Raw genomic sequence first — 25,857 nt, forward strand, 5'->3', positions numbered from 1 at the left:
TGGAGAACTTTTTCTCCTATTTTCTTCTCTTTTTAAGGGTATTTGGGCTAATAAGATTTGGGTGAGGGTTGGGGTTTGTCATAAAATTTCTAAGCCCTCCCCTTAAAAATAGATGTTTATTAAAAATAGGATATCACACAAATACAAAATATCACCTGGAATGGGACTTACAGGCTTATTTGCAGTTATCTGCCTGTTCCATCACTGTTAGTTACTACCCTGGTTAATATGTATGTTAGTCTTGTTTTGGTTGCAACATCTTAGACTGAAGTGAAAAATATAAGGGGGTATCCTACTGACATGAATGAAGTTGACTAAGGAATAAAGTATAATAAGAAACTGGAACCATGTCTAAAATTATTGCCTCTGAATCAGTCTAAACCTATATGTATGGCTCCTGCAACCAAGTGGATGAAGGAGAGAAAAGGCAAGTCTTGGAAAAGATGTGCTACATAGATAATCCAGTAGGTATCTACTACGCTATCCTCAAATACTTTAGTTAAGAAGAACTCTCTAGAGACAAGTAATTGACTCTTTAAATAGCTTTGGATGTTAGAGAGTACTGAAATGCTGTTGAATAGTTTCTAATTATTGTGCCGGTTATCCCATCTTAAGGTGATTCAGAAAAAGTCTAAATTTCCTCTGAATGTCCTTCAGATAAGTGATAAAACCTTTTATCCCTTTTTTAGTTTATTCAAGCTAACTATGCTTATTTCCTTTAACTCTTATTGATATGATATAACTCTATCTCTTAACCTTTTCTTCTGCTGTTGTTTTCCACTGAAAGTGTTCTCATTTGCCCAAAACTGGAGATAGTACTCTGAAGAGCTTTGAAAAGGGTGTGAATCACATTCCTTTTTCTAATACTAATTTACTACTAATTAATCTTTTCAGCTGATAAACTATGCCTTCTCTATCTTGTACATGTGTATTGGAGTGCTGGACCCAAAGTATAATCACTTATTACATGTTATTAAATAAAATCCACCATTCTGGCCCATCACCATCTTTTTGGAATTTGATTCTGTATCCTACACATTGGTCTCCCTCTCTGACTCTAGCATTTTTTCCCCTATTCTGAGATCTCTACCTTGGTTTATGATTTCCTTGCAAACATATTGAAGATAGAGGTAGTGCAATTTGCTATTTTTGAGGAAACTTTATTGATCTCATTATACACACTTGCATCAGTGTAGTAAGCATCTCAGGCTTATTCAATGGTGTTTTAAAAGGATATATATGGCCTGGATCTTTTCTACATTGTAGCACTCACAATCTCTGGCTCAAATCCTTTCCCTTTTCCAGAATAAGCAGTGTGGCATGTCATCAGGGGAACTAATTCCAAAATCTTATAATCTGTTAGGAGGCCATGTATCACTAACATGTGCAGCTGCATTAAGTTAGCACTTAGAACCCTCACCCCCAAGACCAATGTTCTTCCATTTTCTGGATCCAGGTGTACTACTCAGAGCCATGCATAGCCTCCTGAATACCCAGCACCAATTCACCATTGGTAAGGTAGACAGCCACATTATATTGCATATATTAGAAGTATATGAGGGCAAAGAATGTTAATGCACAGAAGAAGACCATGGAATTATAATAATTATTCTTTGAATTATTTGTATTGTATCACATACTGTTCTAAGCACATCCCATGTGCCTCCTTTGAGCTTATCCAAGATAATTTTTTGAGATGTTATCTCTATCACATTTTACCAACAAAGAAAATGAAGTAAAAAGGTTGTTATTTGTCTAAGTGGCCCAGCTAATATGATTAAATAATTACATGTGAACTCAAGTAGTTTGACTTTATTATTTTATTTTAAGTCTGATTGTTTGCTTGTTTGTTTAAGTAATTTCTACACCCAACGTGGGGCTCGAACTCACGACCCAAGATCAACAGTTGTGCACTCCTCTGAGTGCCAGGTTGCTGGCAGTTGCTCCTATTCTTTGTAACTAATACACCTTGCTGCCTCTTTATATCAAAAAAAAAAAAACGTTTCCAAAAATGTAGGTGAAATGGGTGAAGTAAGTTTGGGGTAATCAGTATTGCCTATGTCTCTTAAACTGGTCTCTTACTCCATTAAATTACTTTATTCTAATTCCCCTCAACACCATCAGCACATTCAATAAATATGACCTCTCTGTGTCTACATTCAGGTCTAAATATAGCTATCTATAAATTATTTGTGAAAATGATGGACATGATCTGGCTGGGGATAGAACCCTTTTTTATAATATTAGAAATCCTTTTCCATATGAATCAGCAGTTATTTAAATACTTTTTCTAGCTTATATCCTCTGTCTTATCTAAGGAAGCAATCAGAGATCCCTTGCTTATTATGGTTCAGGAACCTGGGATCTTCCACATTTCTCTCTATATTAGGTTTGTAACCACTTTTTAAAAGTAAGATTTTGAAATTACTCCATTGTAAAATCGATCCAAAACATTATCATTCAATTATAAGATCATAATCTAGTGCTATAGTTAGTATCTCCAGTCTAAGTTGTGAACCTTCAGTATAATTAAATTTTGTTATAGAAACAAACTTATCAATATGCTAATTAATAAATTTCAAAATTCTCTTCTCTATAGCTAGTATTAAACAGTGGTGCTTGTAACTATTGTTTTATTTTCAGTACTATAAAATCAGTAATAATACTTTTTTTTTTAAATCAACCACAGCCAAAAAGCTTAGTGAGAAAATAGTGGCATTTTATTTATCTGTCCTTTGTCTTTTCAATTTTATCTTCCCCTAGGGCTATTTTAGCAGACAAGTTGTACTTCTGTAGGCCTGCAGTGTATAAATTACTCATTCTTTAGCCTTTGGTAATCAGAACCATGAGGTTTTATTACATTTAAATTTATCACATAAAAGGCTTCTGGAGATCTATGATGTTTGTGTAACCCTCACCTAAACTTGAAAATAATTTTATATAGTGCTATGAAACATTACAGATATTAGTACTACATTTTCTTTCTAATGAGGTTGATCTATTAAAAGGCAATTCACTTCTACCATTTTCACAAAAACAATTCCTGCTGATAAACATTAGTATTTGACCATCCCCAGAGTCAGTCAGACTATCCTCTCTGACTGTCCACAGAGGGCTGTAAGGACTATGGAACCAGCTTTGACTAATTTTGGAGATTTCTGAAAACTTGCCAAAAAATACCACCCATTTAAAAAAATATTTTGATCTGTCTTCCTCTTTAAATTTTATTTGTAATCAGTTGTTGTATATTGCCCAGCTGTTTATTTTTTATTGCTACATCTTGTCGAGCAGCTTAAATGTTTTAAACCCTACTACACCTTAAAAAACGAGACTATTCACGGGGCGCCTGGGTGGCTCAGTCGGTTAAGTGTCTGACTTTGCCTCAGATCGTGATCTTGCGGTCTGTGAGTTTGAGCCCCACGTTGGGCTCTGTGCTGACAGCTCAGAGCCTGGAGCGTGTTTCAGATTCTGTGACTCCCTCTCTCTCTGATCCTCCCCTGTTCATGCTCTGCCTCTCTCTGTCTCAAAAATAAATAAACGTTAAAAAAAAAAGAAACATGACTATTCACGTTTCACCCTTAGAGCTTGGTAAGACAATCAGTATGATGCTTTACCTCATCCTCTGTAGTCATACTTGGCTTTCCTCTTTAATTTGCCCCTACACACTTGGGACAAGGGTCTATGAATATGGCCCACTGGCCAAATCTGGTCCCTGGCCTGTTCTTGTATAGCCTATGAGCTAATGATGATTTTTACTTTTTTTAAATCGTTGGGAAAAAAATCAAAAGAATAATATATGTGACTTGTGAAAGTTATGTGAAATTCATATAAGTAGCAATAAGAAATAAACAGCTGTTTAATACATAATTTATGAAATTCAGATTTTAGTGTCCATAAATAAATTTTCATTGAAACATAGATATTCTTATTTGTTACATTTTGCTATGATTGCTTTCTTGTAACAGTGGCAGAGTTCAGTAGTTAAGTGGAGTGATCGAGATCATACTACCCGCAAACCCTAAAATATTTACTACCTGACTGTTTATAGTAGAAGTTTAATTTTACTGACCTCTGCTCTAGACAAAATTACTAATCTTCTTAAGTTAGAATTTTAGTTTCCTCTATGGATAGATACCTCTTCTTTTTAAACTGCAGACAGATCTTTTTTTATTTATGAGAGAGAGAGAGTGCAGTCACACGTGCGTGTGTGTGTACACACACACACACACACACACACACATACACACACACACACACGCAAATGGAGGAGGGGTAGAGAGCGAGGGAGAGAGTAAATCTCAAGCAGGCTCCACTCTCATCACAGAGTCTGATCTCACAAACCATGAGATCATGACCTGAGCTGAAATAAAGAGTGGGACGCTTAACCGACTGGCCTCCCAGGCCCCTCGGGAGACAGACCTTTTTAAATATCCTCCTGTCCAGAGGTCTCTAAAGCACTAAGATATGGTAAGAATGTGTGAAAATAACTGTTAATATTATGCTTATGTCTTTTTTCTGATTTCTTTTTTTGTAAATGTTTTATTTAGAGATGCATGGTCAAAAGGTTGCTTTTATTGATGGATACATGATCAGAAAATTCTGGAGACCACTGCCTTATATATATGTCATAATCTGTTTCTATAAAATGTAAATGTGCTACAGGATATTAATTGGTAATACATGAAAAAAAGAATTAACAGGTTTGTGAGAAAATGGGTTATAGACAAGTAGTTTTAGTCCCAGATATCTCAAGACCTTTACTATGCTTAGATACTATATGCGTCACCAAGAGAAGCTATCTTGTTGATGGTTTCCCAAGGTGATCTGATCACAGAATCCCCCATTCATCTCCAAATATCTCAGTAAATACTCTTGGAAAGTGTTCTTTCCTTCCATAGGATGTTCCAGAAGGTTAACTTTCATTGTATATGTGGAAACACAGATGATAATTGTAGACCACTATATAAATAAAAGCTGTCATTTGGAGATGCTTTTATCAATCTTGACACCCAGACAAGAATTTAAGTGACTCAATTAATTGCTACTTAAAGGTATTTATTGTTGTTGTTATTGCTATTTAATTTATAAATTAATTTAAATACACTTAAAGTCAGAATGTGATTACAGCCCAAAAGAAAACTGACCACACACTGTTTCTTCTAACTACCTAATGACCTAAGAAGTTGGTGGTTAGAGTCTCAGATCAGTATTTTAAGCAAAATGATCAGATTTTGATTTTAATATCTCTACCAACATCCAGTTTATTTTTAGGTTAACTCTAATAATATTTATTTTAGGGTTATATCCAGCATTTCCATCTGCCCACCTCTTTTTCATTATGATTATGATTATACCACTTTCAGAATTAATAACTATCATGAGTAAAATAATTGGTTAAATAATTTAAATGGTGGAATTCTACATTTTATACTGTCTTCTGAAGGATGAGGAGATAAGAGAGTACATTATCTCCGAAGACTGGGTTTGAACCAACTGACAAATGTAATTACAGGGGTGGAAAAAGTGTTTCTCAACCCTCTTCAGGTCCCGGCTGGGTCTGAAAATTAAACTGACAAAGACAGATTAACAGGAGAAAAGCATACACATTATATTGAATTTTTACATGTACATGGAAGTCTTCCCGAGAGAATGAAGAGCCAAAGTGACCAGAGCAGGAAGCTGTTATACCTTTTAGACAAAGAAATAATAACGTTTGTGAAGAAGTGACAGGACAGAGGGGTTTGGGTTAGGGGTAGCAAGTGGTGAAGAAGTTAACTAGGAAGATAAGGATGAGTTTAACAAGGGCTGTCTGTATGGATTTCTTGGCCCTAAACTCCAGGTCTCTGGTGATTAAGAATGCCTTCCCTCCTCCTGATACAGAGAAAGGATCTTTCACATGGGAGTTTTAAGACCTGTGTCAGAGAATTAGGGCCAGAGGTGTGAGGTCAGAGTGACTTTCCTTCTGCCACCTTTTTAAAATTCCTTCAGTTGAAGATCTGTAATGCACCAAAGTGCCTTATTTGGGGGTAGCATACCTCTGAACTCCATCAATGAATAGACCTTGCCATTTAATTTTCTTCTCTACCATAAAACCTAAAAAGTGGTCCTAATAATTAAAATAAAGTCCTGTTATGAATAACACATTATAAAGCCCAGAATTCTCAGAGTTTCTTTGTTTGGTTATTCGTTTTGTTTTGTTTTGAGTCTAACGTGTAAAATCCTTCCCTGTGAAGCCATACTGATCATCTTTTAGGTATAACATGATTATCCCTATGAAACTAAAAAGAAAAAAAAAACTTGACAAAACTTCAGAGGACACAGAAAGGAAGTTTTTCAAATGTCCTTCAGTTTACTTGTTTGCATTTCCTCTAAAGAGACTGGTGGGAAGCAGTTTGGAGTTTACAATAGCTTTGAAAGCATTTATTGTTCCAAGGCTAATTTTAACCTGTAATAAAGATTGCTTTTTTTATTCAGTTGAATGTGATATCCAGTAATTGTTTGTCAAGGCTAAGTGCTATAGGACATAATACATTCTTTAAATGGTGTTTTGTAATTATAATACAAGCATCTTTATGGCCTAATATATGAAGAATGCTATTGGGTAAGGGTGTTAGAATTATGAGAAAGCAGACTTAAAGTTTTATTATTTCAAGTGTTAAATCTCATGGCTGCTTAACTTACATTTAGAGGAGTTTGACTTTGTGTATTTGCTCAAATGAATGATTTTTTTGTTAACAATGTTTTTGCAGATCTTGTCAGAAATAAACTTTCTTTTTCTCCCTCATACTGCATTTTCCCATTTGTCAGTAGGATACTGGTGGGGAGGATTACCTAAGATAGCCAAAGCTTGTGTATTGTTACCTGAAGTGATTTTTAATGAGTTCAAGATTACCCCTAAATCATAAATTTGTGTCCTAGGCCAAAAAAGGTTTCAGGTAGCAACACGCCCAATCTGAAATATTTCGAATTTGTATGTTTTATAGATAAATAACTTCTTCCTGTCCTAAGGAGTATCGGCCAAAAGTGGTATAAGGGATCATGTCATACAATCTCATCATTTTGTTAGAGGAATGACCAGAAGGAATACTCCTTCTAAGACATTGTTCAGGGCCATATATAGACACAGGTGGTAATGCTGAGAAAGAACTTGCCAATCTTAAAGTCTTATTAGCTAGCTGCTTCTAGAATAATACCATCTTCAGGTGTACATCCTATTTTTTTTTAATTTTCACTAGGAAATATAACATGCATATAAAAGAATGTATATAATTTAGATATGCATTTTAATAAATAATAAAATGAATACCTTTTTTTTCACATTTCACACTGAAAGAGAAACAGAAGATATTCCTATACCTTTGACTCTGTGTTGCCTACTCCGATATATCCCTTTGTCTTCCCTCTAGAGGGAATGACGTGGATTTTATAATTATCATTTTCTTCCTTTTGTATATGTTTTACCACATATGTATGTCTGAACAGTATGCTGTTTAGTTTTGCCTGTTTCTCTATTTCATTTAATATAATCATACAGTTTACGTTTTTATGCAACTTGCTTTATTCTTGTTATTGTTCAATACTTTGTTTTTCACATCTATCCCAGTCCAATTAGCATTAGCCCATTCATTTTCTCTGTTGTATGCCATTTGCTCATCGTTTCTTTTGTTCAAAATGTCATTATTTCACCCTTATCCTTGAGTTATAATTTTGAAATTATGCACTTCTCAGTTAACATTCCTTCTTTATAGAAAATATTTTACTCTCTTCTGACTTCCATTGGCACTGGCAGGAAGTTCACTGTCAATCTGCTTTTCCTTTGTAGAGAGTCTTCTTTTTTCTCTGGCTGCTTTTTAAATCTTCTCTTTGTTTTTTGGTGTTTTATTTACTACAAGGTGGCAGTTAAAAAATAAATAAAAACTTTCCTTGAGTTTGTTATTGTCCCTGAATTTGAAGACTGCTGTCCCTCATTGATTCTTTTGAATCTTTAACAATCTCTATTGAACTGATGCCTCTCTCAAGACTCCCCATTATATTCTTGGGAGCCCCACTTAGATTTCTCCTTTCATTCTTACTCATTTTCTATGCCTCTCAACTCTGCATCATGTTTTGCATCCCATTTGACTTTGCTGCCTTTCAGGTAGTCTTCCCATGTATCAACTTGACTAATTCTCTTCAGCTATGTCTAATCTCTTGTTTACCCCAAACTCTTAAAATTCTGTTTTCCCAATTTGTTATATATCTAAGTGTGTGTGTGTATATATATATATATATATATATATATATATATATATATATTTAAATTTCTAGATATTCCTTCTTTTGCTTATATTTTAAGTGATAAGTTTTGAGTTTCTTATTCTTTGATTATACATCCCTCTTTTATTTTTCAAACATAATAAACATTTGATTCTAAATCTGATAATCTCAGTTATCTATATTCCCTTGTAAGTCTGGTTTTGTAGCTTTTTCTGCCTCCTGACTCTCACTTCCAATATTTTTTTTCTCATTTGTTTAGCAGAATTATTCTGTTATGAGTTCACTTTCCATGGAAATTTATTTATGGGAATTTTTTGATAGCTGGTGTAAAAAATCCCTCCAGACAGAGTTGAAAACTGCGTCTTCTAGTTACCTGTGGACACCATGACTAGGGGTCACCTTTAAACCAAATTTTCAACTTGAAGTTTTGCAGTCCACACAAGTGTGCAATCCTAAGGGAGATTTATTTTCTTTTTCATCCATAATTAAGGCTAAAATGGACATTTACACCACCATTGCCCTCTGGGTGTTTCCTAGTTCACAAATTGAGAGCATTGCTTTTTGTTTGTCCTTTCTTATGGTTAAGCCCTGACTTTTTCTCTCTCTAAGGTATGTCTAAGCCATTAGAAATCAGGCTGTAGGCCATCAGGGACCAGCAGAAACCTTGAGAGAAGACACCACCCTGCAGGTAGTTTGTCCTTAGGAATCTCTGCTTTGTCGTCATTTTTGATCCCTGAGAAATTTTATTTTGACACCAGTTCAGTTGTGCATCATGTTAACCTTACTGCAGAAATGGAAAACTAATTATTTAGATGCTTCCTTCCTTAAATGATGGCTATTCGTTTACAGTGGCTTCTAGAGTAAAACCAGAGGATTTATACAAGTTTTATAAAAAGTGAAGTTTCTTAAAAAAATATTTATCATTTTCAATGAAAATTCTGCTTTAATACTTGGAGATGATTAATAATTATTAAAACTGACTCATGCTTACACCTTCACAGCTGCTGTTCTGGGCCTTAAAAGATTTCTTCAAAGCATATCACATGATCATCTTATAAGCAGGCCAGCAGAAATTTCTAAGTTAATTACAGTTTGGCAGAGTGTATCCAAAACCTCTTATCTGAACAGTGAACCCAATAATTTAATCAGTCTGTCTGTTGATTAATCACGTTCTAATCCATCTGATATCAGCTCTGAAAAAGCTCTTCATCTGTTCCTTGTAAAACTTATCTCTGTGAATGCACAGCTGCTGTGAGCTATTGGTATTAATAACTTGAATAGGAGACAGAACACAATGGATTCTCAAAGCCTGCAGAAAAAAGTTTGAACTCCTTAAAACAGTCATTCAGGACTCTGTAATCTGACCCAACTCTACAATCTTCGCATCCTCATTTCCTGTTGCTTTCTCAACTTCAGCCCATGTACTAGTTAAGGCCAGGTGCCTGAACTCTTCTGTTTTGACTGTTTCTAAAGCTCATGTTGATGAACGAATAAATATGTATTTAATCAAACACCACATCGGACATGTGCTGTAATATTTCACTTAAAATCCTGCAACCTCTCTGTCATATAGCAAAGCATGTAGTGAAGCCAGTTTGACAGATGAGAAAGTCAAAGAGCAAAACAAATTACTTTTTGGTGTCCTATTTACAAAGTTATAAGCTCTTTGAAAAAGGGCAAGAGGAAAGACAAAAGGCTACACAAGTCTGTGATTGAACATTTTACTAGTATGACATAAATAAAATTCAAAAAATTAATCTCCATACTTGGACAGTGTGAGATACCAAATCCTTTAGACGTTTGACACTATCTAAGAGGTCAGGTATGTTTGACCCAAAGTGAGCACTAGAGAGTGTGTGAGTAAAATTCCTTCCCTGACACATAGTAGACAGTCAGAATATTCAGTTTCTATTCCTTTTTCCCCTCCTTTAGCCTAATCAGGTTGTAAATTGTTTCCCTGTTCATTCTAGAACACAATGTGTTGTTTGTTTTTCCTTTTACTTGTACTGTCTTACCCTTCTTAATAGACTATCCATTGCATCAATTCAGTCCAGCTGCAAGACTGAGATTGAGTGTACCCCAGGCTGTCTGTGTTGACTGTCTTCAGCACATCAACACATTGGAGTCACAGAATTCTCGATGCAACCTAAAACATGAGAGGATTTTAAAGAGTTCTTGCAACTTTGATCTTGCAAGGTTTGGGGCTACAGGAATAGGAAATGGATTGTTATGGTTTATTCAAGACTATGGAAATTTTCATTTCATTACATGATAATAATTTTGTCTGTTTCACATCCACTTTCCTAATTAATAATTATACTTCATTAGTGTCCATATGATATTTTCTTGTAAGCCTTCTAAGGTGAACCTTGCAAAGACCAGTCCTGTGTAGTAGATTCTTTAAGACTCCTTTAAAATTACTTGCTTAGCTCTCAATTACTCCATTTTTGTTTATATGGCCATATATATGAATCATGGACTTGAGAGATTACAAGATTTGAATATGACTCTACCTATACCTTATAATTTGGAACTTGTCAGGGGCCTATGGTTCTATCATATGAACTGTAACAGAGGAAGCCCTCCACAGAAAGAGGGAAGGATGAAGAGCTATGCAAATAGACGCAGAGAGAAGAGACAGAGAAACATTTCAAAATGAGTTTCCTTCCTTCCTTCCTGTTACGGGATTTTTTTCCTTTTCCTTAAAGTAAATACCACATCCCTACTTCTTAAAAAAGTCTAACTTGTTTAAATTGATTTGTTTTTCTTGCAACTAAAATTAGTGCTGATTAATATCACCTGCATCAAATGTTAAGTGGTCACTAATATTATTCATATCACCTAAATGTGCCTGAATTCTAGTCTCATCTCTAATGCTCACTAGAGCTGGGTAGCAGTAGACAAATTCTCTGATAATTTATCTGGTGTTTGTAGATAACACTGTCATTCTTGTTCACTGTGTTTTCCATGTGGGTAGACAGATTCAAAGTTCCTGATGACAAATGGGTAAATTTGGTCACAATTTCAGGTTTTTGAGTGCTATCTTTACATAATACACTAGGATGGAAAATTGATGTATTAAGAACAAATTTTCATCCTACCCATTCCACCCCTCCAAAACAACCACGTACAGATTATTCTGACCATTATAACATTTATTTTGAGGAGTGATCAAATATTAATATACTTAGCTCATGAAGAAAATAAAATGTTAGGTACTTCTTTCGTAATAGTGGAGTTGCACTGGAAACTGGGCCACTGTTGAATTTTATTTTACTTTTTTGCTATTCCCAGGGAAGCAGTATGCCAGATTTATAATGATAGAACCATATTACATAACAGGATATTTGTTGTTAGATTTATTTGCAAAGTGATTCTCCTCTTTTATGGAATAATGTATAGATAAAGCCCACTCATACAGAAAGTGATATATTTTAGAAGACAATTTGTCATGCAGTGCATTTAATTTTTAAAATTCTAGCTTTTAAAACTAATTAAAAGATTTGTTTGACATGAAGAGCCAGTTTATGGCAGAATTTTGGGAATTAAGAAAGGAATGACTTACCCCTAAGATTTAAATTACAGGTTTTCAGGTAAACCAATGAAACTTTACCTATAGTGTATAACAATACGCACTATGATACCACAAAACGCATAAAACAGATTTCTCATTTTACCATGTGTTTCTGCAGTTCAAGAGTGAAACTTCTTTAAAATTATATATCACTAATACTTTTAGAAAGTCATCGTTGCTCCACCATCCCCAATTTCTCCCCCAGCATCTACCTATTGTAAGAGGTAACCATTCCTCTGAATTATTTTAATTATTTTCTTATACTTACATTTGGTCACATAAGTGTGTTTCACTAAACAGTATGTTATATTTTTTGTTTTGTTTTAGGTATCATATTCTATATATTTTTCCACAGCTTGCTCTTTTCACTCAACAGATTTCTTTTTTTTTTTTTTTAATTTTTTTTTTCAACGTTTATTTATTTTTGGGACAGAGAGAGACAGAGCATGAACGGGGGAGGGGCAGAGAGAGAGGGAGACACAGAATCGGAAACAGGCTCCAGGCTCTGAGCCATCAGCCCAGAGCCTGACGCGGGGCTCGAACTCACGAACCGCGAGATCGTGACCTGGCTGAAGTCGGACGCTTAACCGACTGCGCCACCCAGGCGCCCCTCAACAGATTTCTAAATTAATCTGTTGTGGTAGAGTAGCTCTGGTTCATTCTGCAAATTTTATTTTTCATTTTAATTCAACTTTTTTGGACCCTGTTTCTTTTCCTAGCCTCTTAACAAGACATCTCTGCAAAGTTTCTTTTTCTGTTCATTGAGGCCATAGTGACTATCTTGATCCAGTGGTAACCATGGAAACACTGTAGTTTTTTTTTTTCTTTAGGATAAGAGAGGTCAAGTAAATGAACTTAAACAAGCAAATATAATCAGCCTGTTTACCATTTAAATCTCTTTACTAATGCTGAAAAATCACTAGCATCACTTCAAATGTTAAGGGGTCACTAACATTCGATTATATAATGGTAGTTACAATATCACACAAAGCAGCGATATCACCTAACATTTTCTTATCTATAAACATCAATTTTAAAAAATCAGTATATTGTTAATGCACTGAAGACTAGAACTATGGTAATTCCTCTTCTTTGTTATAGAGAATAAGCTTGTTTGTTCTAAATATTCTGAATATGTTTGTTATATTAATTTCTTAAGCAATGCTAATATAATTTAGCTATTAAATATTAAAGCAAAATATTATCTTATGAAATCATGCTCAAATTCTAGTATTCCCAGGTCAAAAGCTTTAGTAAGCTATTGCCCAATTATTGAAGCTTTAACTCTATAATCATATAACCAAGGGTAATTGGTTGTATCCAAGTTTTCATTCACCTTTCAGTTAACAATTCCAAGAAGTCTTAAGTTAGTTGAGAAGGGTTTTTTTTTTTTTGATAAGGTAATAATAGCAAATATGAATGAATTTGGGAAAGAAAACCTAGAATAAAACTTCTATTGCCAATTTATCACTGGGTGACAATCTTGGAATCTCGGCACTTTCACTGAATTTGGAATACACTGAATTTTTAAATTGCTACAATGGCAACAGTTGACTCACTGATAGTTGACAAGCTCTACACATTAGGCATATGCAATTTGGGCAGTTGTTAAGGATCTTTTTTCTTGGCTTGAGTTGAAGAAAGAGAACACTAACCTGTTCAGAGAAACACTGCCTGTCATAAATCAACATAAAGGAATTAGCAACCCTGATTATGAAGTAGATAAAATTTCCCTCTGATTTGCTTGCACTTACTGTTTGATCTTGGTTAAAGAGATCATTGATAATTCTCCCATGGTATATTTAGAGTTTAATACCAGATTATAAAAGAGAAAAATAAAACACCTCCAACATTAAAAATAAATTTAACTCACAGTATTCAAAAGAAAAATCTCTAATGTCAGAATTTTAGGTTTTAAGTTAGCACTGAAGTGGGGCATTTTAAGAATGGAGCATTTGCTTGACTGTCCTCTATTTATTTTTTATTAAAAAAATTTTTTTAATGTTTATTCTTGAGTGATAGAGAGACAGAGCATGAGTGGGGGAGGAGCAGAGAGAGAGGGAGACACAGAAAATGAAACAGGCTCCAGGCTCTGAGCTGTCAACACAGAGTCAGACACTGGACTTGAACTCACAAATCTGTGAGAGCATGACCTGAGCCAAAGTCGGACCCTTAGCTGACTAAGCCACCCAGACACCCCTGACTGTCCTCCATTTAAATCTTGTTAATTTGACCATTTGGCCACTGTGGGTTGTTGGCCTAATTGTTATTAGGCGGGTTACTGTAAAATAGTATATGGCTTAGAATTACTGGACCATTGCGGTTTTCCTTACTCAGTATAGGTGCAATTCTTCTATGCTGTGTCTTCTTTATTTTATGATATAAAAAAAAAGCCTAAACATACTATGAAGATGTGGTCCCAGCCTAGGGCACAGACACAAGAAGCAACTATAGTTGGTTAAGATCGTAATACATTCATCAGCCAAGAAATCCTCTAGTAGCCAATGACCAGTTTAGGAATTCATATCCACCTGACCCAGAAAGCCTTAGAGTCAGATTGTATCTGAATAAAACCATTGTATTTGGATCCTTGAGATCAGATAAACCCAGGAAGTTAGAGCCAACAATCCAGGAGATCTTAAAAGCTACAGTGTGAGGAAGTTGAAATATGCTTCCTGTCACTGAGGCTCTGCAGTAGGCTGAGATGGGGAGAGGTGGGCAATCTGTGTCAAGCACAGTGTTACCAACTGTAGTTGGGGACAGGGAGCTGTATTCAGGGGTCGCTGAGATATCAGGGGAAGCAAGGAAAGTCCCCAATTCTAGAGTAACAGACTAGTAGGAAAGGATCTAAAGCAAAGAACCAGTACCTGAAATTTGAATATAATGTCTGTTCAGCAACAGAATAAGGCCAGCAGTAAATCCTCTATCCTTCCCCTGCCTCAGGACAAGACCCATTCTAGTATCTAGGGTTTTGCTTTAGGCTTCTTCAAAAAACACTATTTGAGCACCTGTTAAAGGCCAGGCTAGAAGCTGCACATGTGTTAGCAAATGAGATAGTTTCTTTTCCAATCCTTATACTCTAGTGAAAGGTTCAGACAAGAATATAGACAGTTACACTACAGGATGTTAAGAATGCCAATTGGGGAAGGATATATTGCTATGGTGGCATAAGTCAGAGCAGCTTATTAAGACTTGATGATGTTGGAGACATGGAAAGGTTTCTCAAAGGGACTGAAGTCTAAGTTAAGACCTGAAGAATGGATAGGAAGAGGGATGCTGCTAACATTAATCAGTTTTGTTGAATAAGCAGGAGGTGCTGCTAAATTATAAAGTGGTCCTTTAAATAGGTGCCCCTTCATTTGTGGGACTCTTCAGTGCCAGGGCACATGAGCTGGTGAACTGAGTAAGGACTGTATTCACTTCCTTGGCCAAGTTTTATATAGGTCAAAACCTGTGGCCTAGATTGGATTTATCTAGGTGAAAGTCTTTTAGACTAGGGAGTAGAGCAGAGGAAATGAACACTTCAAGGCTTAAAGTTGGAATATAGAAGAAAGTTGGAATATAGAAGAAAATAAGCCTGGGGCACCTGGGTGGCTCCGTCAGTTAAGTGTCTGACTTCAGCTCAGGTCATGATCTCAGGGTCCGTGAGTTCGAGCCCCGCGTCGGGCTCTGTGTGGACAGCTCAGAGCCTGAAGCCTGCTTTGGATTCTGTGTCTCCCTCTCTCTCTGACCCTCCTCCATTCATGCTCTGTCTCTGTCTCAAAAATAAATAAACCTTAAACAAAATTTTTTTAAAAATAGAAGAAAATAAGCCTTATTTGATAGAAACATTCCTAGCATCGTGTTCTCAGACCATGGCAGCACTTGAGTTACCTACCTGGGTAAGCTGCACAGAAGCCACCTGCAGGGATGTAGAGCATACATTTAAGCCTTTGCCAAGACAGAAATTTGACCCATTAAACCTGAGCATTCTGGAGTGACTTGAATTGTCATTTTACCCATTATAAGATTGTGGAACACTGTTTCACAATGGCAAATCAAAGTAAGGCTGGTGGTGTTGCCCATAATTACAATAGAAGTGGAATGGCTTAATTAGTAAAACATTAACTGGCAGGATTCCTATAAGTAAAAATGTACATATTTAAGGAGGCTTATTGTAACATTTATACCATTTATTTTATAATATACTAATTCGAATGTAAAAGTGAATGTAAATTACCAGAAATTAACATGCAATGTGAAGAAAAGTCCTTTTATCCTCTGCAACTGTAGCATTTGGCAGATTCAGGAATAAATAATCTTTTGTGGCAAGGGTATGCCTTATCAAACATATGCAGATCAGCACTAATTAATGCTAATTAAGGTTTCCTGTCTATCTAGTTGGAAAAACGTCCAAATGTTATGAAATCCAGTTAGTATGCCTATTACGCTAATTGTTTTATATGGGGTGGTTCTTAATTAAAATATGTAAATTGACCTTAATTGCTATATACTAATGGGGGTTCATGTTATCTCACTAAAAGTGACAAGATGGTGAGGAGGGGTACTTAAATGACTAATTCTGATAAATCCTTAACTAAATGACCTTTACTCAAAATTAATTTTAATTGGAAGTTGGCTAAAGAAACATTTTTCTTCTTTGTTTCTTTTTAGTTTTTAGTAATGTAAGAATGTTACTCTTCTTTGTTAATACAGCTTTAGAAGCAGTTGTACATTGTTAATTACACTTAACAAGCAAGTTAATTTGACTGTTTACTGTTTATAGTTATCAGGAAGTTATTGATATCCTCATTTCAGTCTTGGAAGAACTGAATTCTCATTGAATGTGAATTTATAGGTAGAATTCTATAGGTAGGTTGACCCAGTTAGTTTGTTAGAATATGTGTTAAAGTTTGATGAGCCAGTGGTACTAATATGTACTCCCTGGCTGATTTACATTGGAATTGCTTTTTAAGAAAAATAGTGGTTTTTTTTCTTTACAAAACATTAGCTTTTATTGGAATTAAAATGTCATTGAAGGTATTTGGATTAACTAAACTGAACCAATATTCTTACATTTTACTTATCAGGTTTTTATTTATTATTTAATTGCAAACAAATTAAAATATGTATGCCCAAAACCAATAAAATGAATTTACATATTTTTTAAGATGCTAACCTTACAATTACAGAAAGTAATTTAAATAAAGCTGACAAATACTTTGTTTACTCTTTCATTTGGAAGTAGTTTATATTCACATGTAATTTAAAATATATTTTTAAAATTCTTCTCTAAAAATGTGAGAAAGGACTTGGTAAAATATTGTCATATAGAAATGAGCATCGAATAAAGATTGTAGTTTTTCTTGGTCAAAAGGAGACCCAATATCTTTACTCTTTTATCAGGACATCGTGACAAATGTTTCGCCTAGAATCATCCGGGGGACTACCTCTGGCCCCATGTATGGCCCTGGACAAAGCTCCTTCCTGAATATTGAGCTCATCAGTGAAAAAACGGCTGCATATTGGTGTCAAAGTGTCACCGAACTAAAAGCTGACTTTCCAGACAATGTAAGTGTGATTTAACGTCTAAAACAAAAGAATTGGCATAAGTTGGTGAATGTTTATCTAAACATCCAATTCATAGGCTTATAAATATTAATGTGTATAATATATTTTATTAAAGAATCTGCCAGTTGCTTTGCTGATGCATAGAAAGATAAAAAAGAAAGAAAAGCTCAAGAACTCATAAAAACCCACACAATGTGAGGCTTTGTTATAAATGGGTGCCATGCAGATGGAAGAAGTATCTACATAAGCAGAGGAAGAGAAATGAAATCCTCATTTTATTGACTTGGTTTTCACTGTATGTAGCTAGTATTTATTAAGGTGATGACCTTAGGAAGAAATTGCAGGCTATAAATCATTTTAAATATAAACCTGAGGCAGAAGCAGAATATCTTCTTATATAGTTTATTTATGTTTTTTCAGTGGGAAATAATTTACCAAATAATTTTAATACCTTTATACTAAATGAGTCACTATCTTTTGTAAAGCCCTTTCTTTAAAAGTACTGTGCACAAAGATTACATATATTTCATTTCTTTATGGATTTTTATATGTCGCCAGTAGTGTTTTAACCTATAGGTAGTATTTTCTCTTCAGTAGATGGTTAGAGTTGTTCTTAATTCATTTATTTTTTTTCCCCTCATCACTCTGATACACATATGCATATACACAACACACACATACACACACACACACACACACACACACACAAAATTTTCTGCTCCCCACCCCCCATCATTTTCTGTCTCAGAGCTGGTGATGAATGGAAGTTGAGGTTTGGACAATGTGTGTCTTTGTGTTGTAGAAAAGATTCAAAGACGAATTGGAATGTTTTAAGTACTCTAATGATAGATATTTTAAAATCTAATGAAATTTGTGGATGTTTTCCCACAAACTGATAAATTCGAAAATCTTATAAAGGGACTTTCTATTTCATTCTCTTGCCTAACCCATTAAGTTGTTGTTGTTTTAGAGTATTCTAATTGGTTCAAAGCTCTCTTACCTTGAAACAAAATATATACACATAGAATAAAATTAATCATCCTCAAGTCAAACCTTCATATATAAAGGGAACTATCAATACCCATATGATATCTGTAGATTCTGTTCTTTAGGAATTTTTCACTTTCTGAAATTGATGTTGCAAATACTCTATGTTCACATTATGCAATTAACTCTAGTAAACAATTATGTTGAGCTATTTGTTTTTTAAAGGGCCAAAATCTTGTGGGAAGCTTTTCTCAGAAAGACAGGGACAAAAAGTGGGTCAAGTATAAGAAGAATTATTAATGTATTTTTAAACACCATCTACAGGTTTTAAGTATTATACTAGGTACTGAACAACCGTAAAATAATAGCAAAAATAATAAGTGTGAGCTCTTATAATATTAAACTGTGGTTGGTATTGTTATAAATGCCTTATGTATTTTAACACTCAATCTTTAAATAATCTTATAAGATAGGTACTATTACTTTCCCCATTTCACAGAGAGGAAACTGATAGGAAACAAAGAAGTAACATTACATGCCCAGGGTTGCACAGCTATTCCTTGGTTCCCCTTTCAGTTTCCCTGGTTTTAGTTACCAGGAGTCAACCCAGTCTGAAAGCAGATAATCCTCCTTCTGATGTTGGAAGGTCAGTAGTTGCTTTAAGCTTTGTCACAGTGCTTATGTTATTCACCTCACTTTATCTCATCACATAGGCATTTTATCATCTCACATCATCATGAGAAGGAGAGTGAATACAGTACAATATTGAGAGAGAGAGAGAGAGGCCATATGCACATAACTTTTATTACAGTGTGTTGTTATAACTGTTCTATTTTATTCTTAGCTTTTGTTGCTAATTTCTTATTGTGCCTAATTTATAAACTAAACTTTATCATAGGTATGTATATATAGGAAAAAGCATGGTTTATAAAGGGTTCAGTGCTATCCATGGTTTCAGGTAACCACTGGAGGTCTTGAAATGTATCCCTCATAGATAAAGGGGGACTATTCTACATGGTGAAACCAGAATTTGAACTTGAAACTTGCTTTTAGCATCTGTGCTCCTGTCTAATTATAGTGTTCCCTAGTGCACAAAGTGCAGTATCATTTCAGGCCTTTAAAATTTCAGTATTACTTTTTAATGCAACATAAGAGGATGAAATATAATTTCTCCAGATATTGCTTCTATAGTATTTAGATAAGCCATAGTATCTGAAAAAAAATCCCTTTTCCTGGAAGAGAACTCCTGCCATTGGCTTGTCTCAAACTCTACTCCCTTTTGGGCAGGAGTGAGATATTATACAGTAGCCTCCAAGAAATGACAGTAAGTAGACGAGAAAGCTGAGATGAAACTCTTGCTTTGTGATTCCACAGTCAAGTAGAAAGAAGAAGCACATTTAAATGTTCTTTTCAAAACTTCCCTGGAAACAGTTTTCTCCTCCTATATGCTTTTTCCTTCTGAGAAAACAATGCATGCTTTTCTTGTTTCTAATTCTTTCGCCATTGAGATTATACTCATTATTCTTTTTCTATATCCTTAGAACTAATTTCTAACACTTTTATCCTCCATATCAACGATAACATTTTAAATACAATTAAAATGGCATTCCCATTTGAACCCAGAGAAATAATGTGTTGCACCTAGATATTGCCATGCTGCGAGTAGAATATCCCCCACTGTTTTGGAATTACTCTGATGCCAAACCCAATGAGCTGAACGAAAGAAGGTGACCCTTCATTTTCCAAGTTTAATTATCACTCTCACTGGAGTTTTCCCACATCATTCTCAAGTGCGTGGCTGCCACCTTTGATGACAGGGATCGGGTAATTCAACCCAGTGTGGCAGCTTCTAAGCAAGGGGTAACTTTTCTGAAAAAGAAATTGTCCTGGGGGTTGTGGAGAAGGGATGTAGGTCAGCTGATAGCAGCAGCAGCTAGTATCTCTCTTTCCAGAGAGAGTAGACACCAGTTGACCATGAACTGGAGGAGACAGCTGGAAGAACACCTTGACTAGAAAGGCATTGAGACCCCTGAAATATATTGTAAAGGCTTGTTCCTTAACTAGCACAGAGTTATACCAAAGCCTACACTTTATACTAGACTTCTGCCCGGCTTTCAAGGTTTCTTTTTATTTATCTGTGAATTAAATTTGGCACACTGATGATTGTAGTGACAGTTTATTACTAAGAGTTTTTTTTTGTTCCTAAGCTGAGATTTTGCAATGCTTATTATGAAATGTACTGTATAATTAGGGCTTACAGAAATCAATTTTAAGTGAATCCTTTCATTCTCACTGCAAAAGCCTTAGAAACCATATATTTTAAGCTTCGCAATTTTTTTTAACCAAAAAAAATACATGCTGCATTTTGTCTGAATGCACTGAATTAGCAAACAAAGACTGACATTTTCTATCATTTGTGGCAGCTAAAGTAAGAGTTAGGCAAAAGATAGGGATTCAGCAGCGAATTAGCTGGTGAAGATAGAAAAGGGAGTGATGGCTTTGTTAGAGAAATTAATAAAGGAAGAACAATTGATATGTAAATATACTTCAATTACAATACACCTCATTCTACTGAAACCCTTCCTCAGTTCATTACTGAGAAATCAGCATTGCACACATTAAGTTCAAAATGACTCCAAACAAGTTGCTCTTCATCAGCATTCCTGAAAGTGCTTTCCTGACCAATTATCCTCTAAATACAGAATTCTGAACCCCGTGTGTGTGCCCTGGACTCCTTACACACCCTACCAAAGCCTAACAGCCTTTCTTCAGAATGTTTTTGAATGCGTAAAACCCAATTCAACAGTTTGCAAAGGATTCCTATTGTATGAAAATGAATGCTCAATATATTTTTACAAATACAGTATAGTAATGCACGTTACTCTTTAATAAGTCACTAAAACACAATCTAGTGGTAGATGTAGTAACTACTGGAATTTTAACATAATGGTGACCATCAGTGACACCTTGAGATATCTGAAGCAACTTTAAGGTGATTTTCTATGGCTTCTGTTGGTGCAAAGTCCCAGGTTATCAATAGCCCTACTATGGTTTGTTGCATTCCTGAGGAAATGCTAAATTACAGCAGGAGGTTAGTGAAAATAAAGAAAATAAAAATAAAGGTCTAAGTTTTTCTCCATCCTAGTTCACGAATTTCCTGTATCCTATCAAGAATTCTATGGACCTCAGATTAAGAACCTTTGCCCAGTGCTTCTCAGCTCTGGTTGCATATTAGAATCTCTTGTGGAACTTCAGAAAAGGTATTTATGGTTAGGCTCTGTCCTAGTTTAGTCATTTCAGAAATTCTGGGATGGATACAGTGAATATCCATTTGTGTGAGTGTGTGTGTGTGTGTGTGTGTGTGTGTGTATGTGTGTGTGTATACATATGTATATATGTATGTGGTGTGTGTACATAATTTTTATAAAGTTCATCAATTAATCCTACTGCATATAAAACCAGTATCATTCATGACCATTGACATATATCATTACATATTTATAAAAGTCCTGTATCAGAGCTCAAGAGCCTTTTATATGTGCCAGGGCCTGTACTTAGGGCTTTATCTATCTGTGAAGCAGAATTTTTCCTCATTTTATAGATGAGGAGACTGACTTTTATAAATATGGCATTGCACAGGGCACTGTGTCACACGGCTAGTAAGTGAAGTCATTGGGGCTGGAAATCTTTCCATTACACCTTGAAGAGGTATTTCACTTGGCACTAAAGAATCTGAGGAATTAAGAGTAATATGTCATTTCAGTTATCCTTTACCCACCCACTCAGATAGGTCAATTATATTGAGCTCTCTTAACCACAGACTCTCAAAAAGGAAAGCAAAATCTTTTTATTAGACAAAGAAAGAAGTCTGTCATCAGCCAACCATTATTTTGTCATTAGTCCCAGCTCAAGACATTTTATAGCTGACTTTAGAGAACAATGTCGGTGACTCAATGTGGACCTTGGTTTGAACTGTTACCTGGTCCCATCTTAAGTTCTGTATTTGAAAATAGGGAGTCAAGGGATTGAGTCAGATCTAGGTGTCCTCTAAGCAAGGAGGATGCTTACTGCTTATTCAGTGTGTATTCATCACCCCATAACTGCTGCAGTCTTCCTATAGGCACCACAAAGGCTGACTCAGCAGAAGCAGGCTTTATTTTCTTTGGATTATTTATAACTAAGTCTTACTCATTAGAAATATGGGGATTTTGTTATCCCCTCTCAATCTGTTTAGAAGAATAAAATTTGGTAACAGATAAAACTACAATATATATGTTTCAGGCCAATGATGACCAGTATAGGGTTGTTAACTTTTGCTTTCATTTTTTATTAAACCATTGCTTTCTTAATACAGAGCTTATAAAGCATAAACATCACCTTTGCTCTTTCTCCCTCATGTTCTGAAAAGGATATTCACCAACAGAAATGTAAGCATCCCTGCACTGGAGGGATTCCTTCTTTGTTCCCTCTGGAATTTTTTGAGCTTGTCAATTCTCTGTTTCTGTCAATTTCTACACATTCCCATGTTGATTTATTTTAAATAAATTAGGAAACTGCTGGAGCAAATATTGAAGGGAAGTCTAGTATATCCCCAGGAAACTCCTTCTTTCTTTACACCAGAGCTTAAGTAGTGATTTTCTAACATCGTTCATGAATTCTCGAGAATATAGATACTTCCCAACCTCCCTCCTTTACTAAAATCCAGGACGGTTATCTGCTGACATTACTTTATTTATTTTTTAAAAGATCTATCTAGTGTACAAACAAATAAAATAAAAATTAATCATAATAATAGTGGAAATTTAAAAAGTTAGGGTGGATTGATGTAAAACAGTCCATGTCCAGTTATCCTAACAAATCTCTGTTTTCACTTTCTAGAGTTGATAGAGTCTAAGAGCTAATGGTATGAGGTTTAAAGTCAGAATAGATTTGAATCTCAGCATCAACTCTGACTTGCTGTTTATTGATGCTCTCAGAGTCTGCTTCCTCATCTGTGTGATAACAAGAACTATTCCCAGAGGTTGTTGTAAAGATTAAATGAGATATTATATGTATCTTGTTTGGCACATTGAAGTTTTTCACCACTATAAATAATATTGCATAGGATACCTTTATGCATTTAGCTTTTATTCCTTCGTAAAGTAATAATTAGTTTTCATGAAATATTCTGAGAGGGGGATTTGGCAAGTCAAAGGTAACAGCCTATTTATAGCTCTTGAAGTATATTGCCAGTTGATTTGCAAAGCATTTGTGAACTAACAGTGCATATACAAGTCACTATTTTAGAAATAATTACCAACTAAAAAATTAAAAACTAGCTCACTAAATATGCTTTTTAGTGATACTTATAATCTTGAATTTATTATATGTAATATAGAATGTAAAGTCTTCTGATCTTTATTCAGTGTTTTATTTGTTATACTTCTGTGCTTTAATATCACTCATTCTTTTGACTTAGTTTCCAATTAAAACAAGACTTAAATAATGGCAGTTATTAGTATCAGCATAGAAAGAGAAAAATTAAAATGTGTTTAATTCTACAAACAAGAGTAGCCAAAATGAATCAGAATGCATAATGAAGCTCATAGTTCTGTGATTAGTTTCTGGCTTCATGTAGCCAAGTATTTTTTTTTTTTTTTGAATAGGATATTCCTAGTTCCTTAAAAGAAAACATTAGCTACAGTTTAGATGGAGTAATGGGGACTGGATTTACCATCCCACCTGAAACAGCAACATAAAATAAGGTATAAAATATATGAAACAGCAGTGTTTAAGACCTGGAACAACAGTCGATAAAGATAGTGGTCACTGAGAGATGGAAAACAAAGGAATGAGCTCTGCCAATGCTCTAGAATGTTTCCAGGCCACATTACAGGGAGAAGAACCCAGAAGTCTCTCTGAGTTGTGGAGACAAAGCTGAAAGTCCAGAGAAACCAAGGTGGCTAGAATTCACAAGATAGAACACCAGAAAGCAGAGAGCTGCATGAGAGTACTCCAGCGACCTGCAGAAGGTCCCTCTTGAGTGTTCAACAGAGTACATCAGCTCATGCATGTGAGTAAATTACAAGAGACTGCAGAAAGAACTTTCTGAATGGATTAGAGGAACTAGTACTCAATTCTTAAAAGGATCTGGGAATAATGACTCTTCCTGCCAGCCAGACTGGAAAACCCCATGATTCACAATTAGCCATAGGCTTAGCACTGCTTTAGTCATGCCCAACAACCCTTAAAAGCCAGATCTGAAAGGATCAAAATATTTCCAAGTAACCTGCAACTCAGAACAAACCTCAAGAATATAGGTATACAAAAATATCTAGGACCAAATAAGATAAAATTCACAGTGTCTGGCATTCAACTAAAAATTACCTATCATGTGGGACACCTGGGTGGCTCAGTCGGTTAAGCATCCAACTTCAGCTCAGGTCATGACCTCACAGTTTGTGGATTTGAGCCCCTTGTCAGCTCTGTGCTGATAGCTTGGAGCCTGGAGCTTGCTTTGGATTCTGTATTTCCCTCTCTCTCTGCCCCTCCCCCCCACTGCTCTCTCTCAAAAATAAGTAAACATTAAAAAAAATTTTAAAAATAAAAATCAAAACAAAACAAAAAATGCAATCAGACTTCCAGAATGAAAACTACAATGAATAAGATGAAAAATACACTGGTAACTAATAACACCGTATTAGGCACTGCAGAAGAAATGATTAGTCACCTTGAAGATAGTAGCAATAAAAACTATTCAAATTAAAATGCATGGGGGGTGGTTGGAGAGTGGGGAGTAAATATACCATTTGTGAGCTAGGGACAACTTCATGTGGCCTGATATATACTGGAGTTTTCAAAGTTTGAAGAAACAAAATGGCTCCAATTCCCAGTTTTGCATAAAACTGTAAGCCTTTCCACCTGCAAAACAAACAAACAAGTAAAAAACAAGAAACTTGAACTCCAGGCATAAGAAACATGAAGAAAATTATACCAAGGAGTACATCATAATTAAATTAGTTGAGCCAATGATAAAGAAACAATTTTGAAATCAGAGAAAAAAGCATATTCTTTACAGAAGAACAAATATAAAAGTCACTGTTTTGATTTGTTGTCAGAAACAATGCACGCTAGAAGACAACAACTTTCAAGTGCTGAAAGAAAATAAAAGGTCAACAACTGTTAATGTAGATTTCAAAATTCAACAATATATCTTTCAAAAATACAGGTGAAATAAATACTTTTTCAAACACAAAAAGCCAAAATAAAATCATCATCAGGAGATCAGCACCACAAGAAATGTTTAAAAACTGTTTTAGACAGAATGTAAAATGCTGCTAGGTTGAAATATGGGTCTACACAAAGAAAGGAAGAATACCAGGATTTGTAACTACATACGTAAATATATGATTTTGTTTCTTCTTATTTAATTCATTTTAGAAGAGAATTGTTTGTTTAAACAAAAATATAAGACTGTGTGGTTTATAAAATATATAAAGGTAAAATGACAA

General features: G+C 35.0%; 1 protein-coding gene across 2 annotated transcripts in view; it reads left to right on the plus strand.

Annotated features, from left to right (window-relative positions):
- DPYD (dihydropyrimidine dehydrogenase) overlaps positions 1-25,857 on the plus strand; it is an 864,530-nt gene that overhangs the window by 504,514 nt on the left and 334,159 nt on the right. For both annotated transcript variants that reach the window (XM_047871842.1, XM_047871841.1), the window contains exon 14: positions 17,216-17,380. In XM_047871842.1, the coding sequence (XP_047727798.1) occupies positions 17,216-17,380 (165 nt within the window). The remainder of the gene's footprint in view (positions 1-17,215; positions 17,381-25,857) is intronic.

The sequence above is a fragment of the Prionailurus viverrinus genome, chromosome C1 (genome assembly GCF_022837055.1).
Source record: "Prionailurus viverrinus isolate Anna chromosome C1, UM_Priviv_1.0, whole genome shotgun sequence".
Lineage (NCBI taxonomy): Eukaryota > Metazoa > Chordata > Mammalia > Carnivora > Felidae > Prionailurus > Prionailurus viverrinus.